This window comes from Maylandia zebra, linkage group LG20 (genome assembly GCF_041146795.1).
Source record: "Maylandia zebra isolate NMK-2024a linkage group LG20, Mzebra_GT3a, whole genome shotgun sequence".
NCBI lineage: Eukaryota > Metazoa > Chordata > Actinopteri > Cichliformes > Cichlidae > Maylandia > Maylandia zebra.
The window spans coordinates 37,621,394-37,631,353 of NC_135186.1; the positions used below are offsets into that span (position 1 = coordinate 37,621,394).

Below are 9,960 nucleotides of genomic sequence, written 5' to 3' on the forward strand. Positions count from 1 at the left end.
TTTAGGTTTTTTCTGCATTTTATTGAGTAAAAATTATATATGCTGCAATAGAAAGTACACAAAAATACAGCAATGTTTTCCTCTAATAAAATAAAGTGTAAAAATGTTTTTTTTTTGGCTTTTTCATAGAAGATTTATAAAAAGGTAAAAGAAAAAATTTCAATGGGATTATAGGTCACACACAGGCGTCCTCACTTTTCATAAAAAAAACATCAATAACTTCTTATTAATACGAGCTACTCTGCACTAGAACATTAGAAAGCGAGCTTTATACTGTGTTAATATAAACTATCATATAAAATGTTTAAAAAAACCTTTTTTTTTGTTTTCCAGCAAAAACATTCAACGAGTTCAGCAGTTATTAATGAAGCATGTAAACATGAAGCTTTTGGTTTGTGAAAGGCCGTTCAACTCAGGAAAAAGATCCTGGCGGCACTTGAAGTGACTTTTGAAGCACCACATCTGTAAAAGAGCCTGAAAGTCAAAAAGGGTCTTTACAAAGACTTGTGCATTTTTCAAAATAAGATGCAGTTCTTAGTCAAATGTGAGTTAAAACACTTGTAAACCTTTCTATCGATACAGTACACATGAACACTGAAAAAAACCAAAGTTCCAGTGATAAAATAGAAGCTGTTTATACAGAGAGCAGACGGCTACAGCATGTGCTCACAGACGTGATGGTGTAGGAGGTAATACCCGTTCACTTTGGTTTGGTGACGGCCTTAAAACAGCATTTCAAAGTGTTCCAGTTAACAAAAAACCAACAAGTGTTTCAGGACTGCTACCCATAGATGGCGCTGTGTGGGGGCCGCGCTGAAACACGCTTCACCTGCGTCGCAGTGGCGTGGAACTTCTTTTGGGAAATCGACGATCTAGAATAAAGTAGTCACGAGAGTTCACATCATCTCAGAAACACGGATTTGGCTGAAACGTCCTTATCAGAAGGGCAGCAACAGAGAGCGCTAAGGACTCTAAAACACACGTTCTCCACACAGACCAGGAAACAGCACCGCGAGATGGTTTCTCGTTACGTTTTCTGGAAACATCGTCGATGAACAGCAGTTGTGACCTTTCACAGCCGAGGCGTGGTCACCAGTGTTTCTCCCTCTCGGTGGAATAGGAAGAGCTGTGAGGCCGCACACTAACGCTCAGAGACTCGCAGCCTTTCCTGGATTCTAATAAAATGGCATCTGCCTGTTACAGTAACAAAACATCTACAGTAGCACAAACGTCATGACTGCATTCATCAGCTGTCTGCAGACATTAACAGAAGATGAGCCCCTCCCTGCCTTTCAGTTTTTGTCTTTCTGCATCAGCTTGTTTCAAGTATCCAAAGAGATACTGAAGAGATCGCCGTGACAACATCCTGAGCGCGCCCACATCACGCTCGCTACAAACTCAAAATAAAACGCATTTCTTTATACACCTGTTCAACCTTTGACCTAAACGCTTGTTTTTAAGGCTCTCTCCTTCCTGACAAGCACAGTCTGCTCTGTTTATTTGAGCGTTCCTGACTACGCACCGGTTTAACGGCTGTCACACCAGCGAGTTACGTGGTGACAGAGAAAAGTCTGGACTGGCGTGTGAGGCAGTTCAGCAGCAGTGTTTTCTTTGGGTTCGACTTTGCAAACCTTTAACATGCAAAAACCCTTGAACAGACTGAAAGTCAGAGGAACAACGAAAAAGTAAAATACAGCCACTTGAAACTAGTGTGCTAATATAAAAAGGAGTAAACAAAAGTACTTTTATTTCCTAAAATCAACAAAGTCTATCAATATAAAGTGATCTAAATATAAAGCTAAATCCCGTCTCATGTTTCCAGGTTAGCTTCAGGTCAGTAGCTTATACCGATCAACTTCCCCAATGAGGGTTTCTTAGTTTGGTCCTTTAAAAACATCCTGCAGCAGTTTTACTGTCGAGTGCACTCACAAAGTTTGGACCAGAAGCCACAGCATCATTACGGCGGACTGACCTCGGCGGGTAAAACAGGAACAGGACGTCAGCTCCGCCTTTGGTTCAAGTCACTTTTAAAGTGTTTTTGTTTGAGATTGAAAGCTCGCTACTACGCCGTTCTCCATCTTCTAAAACTTCTAGGTGTTATCTTAAAAACGATGCCTTCCAAGAGCGTTTAAATGAAGCTAAAATCCTATTAAAGTCACGCTACAGTCCTAATGTTAACAAAGCAAAGGCATGGGTGTCATCGTTCCCTTTTAACTCCCCGATGAATGGCGAATCGCCCTACTGGCCTCCTTACCCATCTCACCTTTGCTCACCTGACTAGACTCCGCCCCCTCTGTTTCCAGGGCAGCCGACGTCTTTCTCTAAGCTGTGAATCTGTGTTAGTGTGTGTTATGTGGATCTAAGGCAGAATCCAGGCAGCATCTCGAACCGTTTCCCCGCCACGCTGACGTTTTGTCAAACCGGCCATTTGCCTTCCAAAATGTCCGACGGAGGGGAGGAAACGGCTGGCTGCTGACGGTTCTTGATAAAAAAGCTGGTGTGTGTGTGTTTGCTGGTGATGGCGGCTTTCTTCTTATTCACAGGCAAAGTAGTCTTTGAGCGGAGCGAACAGATGCCTGATGACGGGGACGCTCCAAGACCGGCCCAGGAGCTTCTGCCGGGCGCCGCGACCCATGTTGGACACGTCAGTGTAGTGGACGGGGAAACCAAAAATCCTGCAGAGGGGAGAAGACCAACCGGCTGAAGATGGTATATTTAAAGTTTTTGTGCACAGTGAGAAAGAAGACCGAGCGAATGCCGGTGTCGTCAGCACGTTAGCTGGGATGCATCGCACTGGACCCTTTCACAGTGTAACTGCCAAAAGCAGCAGCGCGAGTGTTGTCCGCTCACCTCTCCAGCTCGGTGCACCACAGGATGTCCTCCTTCCCGTTCATCAGCACGGGGAAGTGCTGGTCTTTCCCCTGTTTGATGGAGTTGGAGCGAGTAGTGATGGTGCGCACCTTTCCAAACTACGAGACAACAGACGCGTCGTCAGTCTAGCACACAAAACCTGCACGTGAAAACGTTTCTTTTCACGGTGTACGTGACCAACCTTTGCCACTCGGCCGTGATCCAGACAGTCCTGCAGCTGTAGCTTGTCCATCCCTGAGGCGCACAGGGGCCTGAAGCACAGGAGAGATCACACTGTTCACTCCGTCTGCCCTCACAATGCCGGGCGAGTTTCTGATGAAGCATCTGCTCACCTGTTCATCCCCGGCAGGTTTCCCCAGAAGTATCGAGCGCGGTGAGCAGCAGAGACCTCGATGGCATCAATCATCACAGGGTTACACTGCAAAGCAAGGTTGACAAATAACTGAATACATCCCATAATTACTCATGAACACACAGACGGGTTTTTACACCACATGTTCTCAGAGCCGTGAAAAATGATCCAGATCAGCAGACGGACATTTTTTTAAAATCTCAAAACATTTTTAAATATGTCGAGTAAATGATGTTTGTAAGCTCGTCACAGTAGGAAGGACCGAGGCGTCGTCTTTTCATCTTTAACGGAATCTTAACGTTGTTTAGACGTCCTGCAGATTCAGTTTTCAGGCTTGTGCAGGGAGCAAAGATGTTTCTTCCCGGCGCTATCATCATCTGTATATTCAAGTTACTTGTTTTCTTATGTATTTGAGCTCTCAAACTTGTCCTGAATTTACACCCAAAACGTTTCCACCGCTCCTCCTGCTCGCGATCGTGGCTCAAGAGTTGGGAGTTCGCCTTGTAATCGGAAGGTTGCCGGTTCGAGCCCCGGCTCGGACAGTCTCGGTCGTTGTGTCCTTGGGCGAGACACTTCACCCGTTGCCTACTGGTGGTGGTCAGAGGGCCCGGTGGCGCCAGTGTCCGGCAGCCTCGCCTCTGTCAGTGCGCCCCAGGGTGGCTGTGGCTACAATGTAGCTGCCATCACCAGTGTGTGGATGTGTGTGTGACTGATTGTAGATTAAAGCGCTACACAAATCCAGGCCATGTACCATCTAACTGCCAGCTGAGTCTCGGGAGGTGTTAGCAGCACCAATGTTACGTCTGTAACTCACACCACAGACCAGGCATGTAAATCCACTTTTAATATCTACGGTCATAAATTAAAATAATTCAGCTCAGTTTCTGAGGATTTATATTCATATAATTTCACGATTTTGTGGCTCCCGGATCACTCGGAGTACGTCACTGAAACAAGGACACCATATGGACCAAATACACTACAACAGATTTCAGGGCAGTGGCTGTTTGACCATCTGAGACATGTTGAATCTACGTGGTACAAAAGTCCACCTGAACAGATGTGTGACTAACAAGCAGACGAAATGAACCAATGAGATTACCCCGCCGATGGATGGAGAAAGTGCCAGCAGGCAGGGGGCCTGGGGGTACCTCTGTTACATCTAACAATGCTGTGAATACAGCCATTCCCCAACTCTCTGTCAGTGGTACTCATGGCCATTGATCAGTGGGCTTTGATCAATGACCATGAGAATTAATGATCATGTAAATGACCTCCCAGCCCATTGTTCCTTCAGTGGGCTGGTTTCAGTCATTATGCAAATGTACTGTTCATAACAGCGGTCCCCAACCCCCGGGCCTCGGACCGGTACCGGTCCGTGAGTCGCTTGGTACCGGGCCGCGAGAGTTGAGGCTCAGGTGTGAAATGTCTGGTTTTCATGGTTTTTATCGGTTTTCAGCGTTATTTGGTTATCGTTTTTATCAATAACTCGGTTTTCCTGGGTCTTTTCACGTGTGTTATGAATAAATCTTCTTTTTTTCAGTACTGCTACTAGTTTTATTTTGTTGTATTTATCCGCGACACCTTAAAGGCCGGTCTGTGAAAATATTGTCGGGCACAAACCGGTCCGTGATGCAAAAAAGGTTGGAGACCGGTGACTGGGGAAACCTGCAGTCAGCTGAGACTGAAGAAGTCACCTGATGATGATGATGACGTTCCCAACACTGACTGTTAGCATTGACAACCTGCTAGCTGCAAATAATCATGTGCAGTTCTTAAAGCAATACCAACTACATTTTTAAATCTTAATATATTAAGTAATCCAAAGTACAGGAAGTGCAGAATTATTAGGCAAATGAGTATTTTGTCCACATCATCCTCTTCATGCATGTTGTCTTACTCCAAGCTGTATAGGCTCGAAAGCCTACTACCAATTAAGCATATTAGGTGATGTGCATCTCTGTAATGAGAAGGGGTGTGGTCTAATGACATCAACACCCTATATCAGGTGTGCATAATTATTAGGCAACGTCCTTTCCTTTGGCAAAATGGGTCAAAAGAAGGACTTGACAGGCTCAGAAAGTCAAAAATAGTGAGATATCTTGCAGAGGGATGCAGCAGTCTCAAAATTGCAAAGCTTCTGAAGCGTGATCATCGAACAATCAAGCGTTTCATTCAAAATAGTCAACAGGGTCGCAAGAAGCGTGTGGAAAAACCAAGGCGCAAAATAACTGCCCATGAACTGAGAAAAGTCAAGCGTGCAGCTGCCAAGATGCCACTTGCCACCAGTTTGGCCATATTTCAGAGCTGCAACATCACTGGAGTGCCCAAAAGCACAAGGTGTGCAATACTCAGAGACATGGCCAAGGTAAGAAAGGCTGAAAGACGACCACCACTGAACAAGACACACAAGCTGAAACGTCAAGACTGGGCCAAGAAATATCTCAAGACTGGTTTTTCTAAGGTTTTATGGACTGATGAAATGAGAGTGAGTCTTGATGGGCCAGATGGATGGGCCCGTGGCTGGATTGGTAAAGGGCAGAGAGCTCCAGTCCCACTCAGACGCCAGCAAGGTGGAGGTGGAGTACTGGTTTGGGCTGGTATCATCAAAGATGAGCTTGTGGGGCCTTTTCGGGTTGAGGATGGAGTCAAGCTCAACTCCCAGTCCTACTGCCAGTTTCTGGAAGACACCTTCTTCAAGCAGTGGTACAGGAAGAAGTCTGCATCCTTCAAGAAAAACATGATTTTCATGCAGGATTTTCAGCTCCATCACACGCGTCCAAGTACTCCACAGCGTGGCTGGCAAGAAAGGGTATATATTGGTTTTTGTTAAGTTGCCTAATAATTCTGCACAGTAATAGTCACCTGCACACACAGATATCCCCCTAAAATAGCTAAAACTAAAAACAAACTACAAACTACTTCCAAACACATTCAGCTTTGATATTAATGAGTTTTTTGGGTTCATTGAGAACATGGTTGTTGTTCAATAATAACATTATTCCTCAAAAATACAACTTGCCTAATAATTCTGCACTCCCTGTATTCAGAATACGTTACTCACAGTGGGTAACTTAACAGAATATGACCAAACTACATTTTGGGGCATGTAATCTGTAATCCGTAGTGGAATACATTTCAACAACACTGCCTCCAGAAACCTGCAGCAATCAAACATATCTGTCAGAACACACTTGTTGGAAATGTTGAGGAAGCAACTTTAAGCAGATTTCCTGAACTTTAACTCCATTTACTGCACAGGCCTGCTCTCCACCCATGTGACTGACCTCCAGGAACCGCGAGATGTCCCTCTTGTCGTTAATGGCCATGGCGACCACGTTCTCAAACATCCAGAAAAATGGGCGGTTCTCGCCGTCCTTGGGCTTGGCTTCGCTCAGAAGTCGATAAAACTCGAAGAACAACCTGCCCGTGCCTTCTGGAGAGACAAAAACCATCAACAGTCAAGAACGCTAAAATCGAACTAGGAATACGCAGGCAGATTATCGCTGCATCAGAAACAACCTTTAAAGAGTTAAACTATCACGCTGTGTGGCTTTAGTGCCTTTAAAAGAGTAGAAAATCACCAAAACACACGTTAAATATACCCAGAATGCACTCAGGGACTCACCGTACAGGCCCTTCCTGGCAGGATTGACGATGGAGAGGTCGTTGCAGGGACTTCCTCCGATCACCAGGTCAAACGGACCCCACTCCTGAATCTGAGCGAGATGACAAAATCAGACAGAACACAGTTCCTGTTTTCAATACGACAGGATGAGTTTAATGTTTCGGCCAATAAAAGAGTTGAAGTTTAAAACTAATCTGAATAAAAAGAGTGAAACAGCTGATTAAATAACGTTTAGGTAAACGTGAAGCAGCAGAGGGTACGATTGTCTGATTCGAAGGGTTGTGTCTCCCTGTGTTCATATGTGATGTTTACAATGATTATTAGAAAGAAAAGACTTTGCAAAGCTCCAGCTGATGCAACAGTCCAGTGCCGCCCAATATTCAGCGAATAAACGTTCATTATTAAAGAAGGAAGTCATCAACCGTTCCTGTTCTGAGGCTTGAACCTCGGAAGTTTGTCAATAATAAAAAGTGTAGAAACTTTATCCTCAACACGAACGCTGTTTAAACCGTCCTCTGAACACAACCGAGGAATAAGTGTGAAGAAGGGAACGTGACGCGGCGTGCCTCTTATGTACTTCCTGTTTTATTTTGGTAGTCCTGTGTTGCTTGTGCTTTGTCTTCAGTCTGACCTTCTCTCCTGATTCTACTTCTACATATATATATAGTCGACCTTAATCCTACAGAGAATGTGGTGATTTGATGGATAATTAAAGTCCGTCATATATCCACAAACACAACAAGCTGAAAGTCAGTGATGCTGCTCGGTTTGCAGTCCTGAACATCACGGCACAAGCAGGATTCTCTCTGATTGTGGAATAAAAGTATGAACATGTGTTTATAAGTTACACTTGTGTTTGAATCCTGCAGCTTATCACACATTTGATTTCCATGTGTGACGACTGCAAGTGTCCAGAGTGAGGACAGACTGAGGGACCCACTGCTGCACATCATCTGTGAGGCTTTGCAGCCCTGATGATCCACCAGGACAAACTCAGCAGTGTGTGAGGAAGAGGAGGAGGAAGAGCCAGCAGCAGCTGACAGATGGAGAGAATAGACAGACTGTTCCCTGTTTGTGAAGGACTGCTAGGAAAGTTTAACATAACTGTCTGTGCTGAATCAGTCTTATTAGGTAATGTTCAAATAATGTGATCATCCCAGTGTTTCCAGTGTGGGAGAAAGTACTCAGAGTACTCAGGGCCTTCAAGCTACACACTATGAAAGGCAGCAACAAGTTTAATGTTCAGAAACCTAAAGTCTGTATCAGCAGCAGGATGGAGCTAAAATAAATGTTGGTTTCAGTTCTATGAAGCTTTGAGTATTTTGGATCAGTAGCTGCTGTGTTTGTTGCATCATATTGCTGTAACTGTTTATATGCTTTATATATTCTGAGCTAAGTTGATCTATAGTGTTACATCATATTCTATAAGGATGTTATGTGTTTGTAGACTTTCTGCCCAGTTTGACCCATTTAGCAGACGTCAGCCTGTTTAAGGCTCTGATGTCTATTCTGTGTGACTTAAAGAATAATATTTGTCTCTTATGTATAACACATCTGTATATGCACTGTCACAGATACTTGACAGGAAACATAAATAACTGCGACTTGAATCTTTGCTGAAGCTCAGTGTTTGACCCAGAGTTCAAACTCACTGCTGTAATAACTAATCATGATACATATAATAACTATAACATTGGCCATATTATATTTACATTACACAGTGAGATGACTTTAGTCTCATGAACAACATCAGCTGATTGTTATTTACTAACTAATCTTAAATGACTGTTCAGCTCAACAATCATGTTTACAGTCCCGTGGTCTCAGCCTCAGATACTCAACTAATCAAAGTGATGTCATGACAAAAATTAATGACCAACAAAACATTTTGCTCCTTCATTTCTGTCACACAAAGCTGTATGTAACGTGTCTCGCGGTTAGTATCATGGTTGCTAGGCAACAACAGCACAACAAAGACTAGACCGACCATTTCACAGCATCGCACTTCCAACCTTCTCGGTCTTCGGAGGACGCGGCCCACGTAGACCGCGAAGGCTGCGTCCTCCAAGGCTGCAGACCCTGAGCTGGGACACAGCCCGAGTGTCCGTATGAGGAGTGAGCTTAACTGTTCGGACTCTGTGTTTGTGATAAAGGTATTACATTAAACTCTGGGTTACTTACTGAAAGTTTCACTTCAGCCATATTTGACTATAATTGTTGAGGTAAATCCACAGAGAGCTAAAGCTTTATGTTAATGCTCAGATGATCAGATTTAAGATTCCAGATCAGACCATCTAAGATGTTTTTAACAATATTGGATTTTTTCAAATACTTGATGTAAACTGATGAAAATAAAGTTTTTATTTATTTGTGTAAATAACCTCTTGTAGCTGACTGGCACCAGCTTCACAGCCCAGCAGGGGGCAGCAGACTGATTCTGTTTCACTGGTTTTATTTCAGTCAGTTTGAGCTCGAACATCAGGCTGAAAATACAACAAAGCAGAAATTCGTTGTCCTGCTTACATTTTTCTTGGTGATGTTCCTCACATCGTGGACGTACTTGATCTTTCCTTCATGCCTGACGACGCCCACTGAGATGGAGTCCTCGCACACCTCCGATGCCACATACTGACCCACCTTAAAACCCAGATCTCTCAGGACCAGGTAGCCTGGAAACAAACACGCTCATCTTTACATAGGAACACACACACACACACACACACACACACACACACACACACACACACACACAGTAGCGGCTCTGAGCTCCTCGCCTGTCTCTCTGAGCCGGCCATCCTTCAGAGGAAACACATAACTTCACCTGTGACCACACCTGACCACGGGTGGGAATGTAGCCCGACCACTAAACTGACTGCTCTCAGCAGTCGGCGTCCGTTAGGATCTGTTGCTGGTGTGTCGACCACCGCTGTTCTCCACCTCCACGTTGGACTGCAGCTGGTGACGGCAGTCCTGGTTCACCAGAACATGCAGCAGGTGGAGAATCTGTCCGTGAGCCGGTACGGTGACCAGAAGCAGGACCACCAGCTGCAGAACAACTTGGATGATTTGGAGTCAGTTTGCAGGACGGGAGACTCTCTGCAGAGGCGGC

The 9,960-nt window shown here is 44.6% G+C and overlaps 1 protein-coding gene across 1 annotated transcript in view; it reads right to left on the reverse strand.

The window, feature by feature from the left end:
* Positions 1-9,960, reverse strand: part of dnmt3bb.1 (DNA (cytosine-5-)-methyltransferase 3 beta, duplicate b.1) — a 42,176-nt gene continuing 32,216 nt past the window's right edge. The window contains exons 16-22 of the mRNA XM_012923683.4: positions 9,375-9,520; positions 6,852-6,942; positions 6,511-6,659; positions 3,204-3,289; positions 3,053-3,122; positions 2,851-2,969; positions 1-2,675 (exon numbers count right to left, since the gene is read on the reverse strand). Coding sequence (XP_012779137.2) covers positions 2,534-2,675; positions 2,851-2,969; positions 3,053-3,122; positions 3,204-3,289; positions 6,511-6,659; positions 6,852-6,942; positions 9,375-9,520 — 803 coding nt within the window. The 3' untranslated portion in view covers positions 1-2,533. The remainder of the gene's footprint in view (positions 2,676-2,850; positions 2,970-3,052; positions 3,123-3,203; positions 3,290-6,510; positions 6,660-6,851; positions 6,943-9,374; positions 9,521-9,960) is intronic.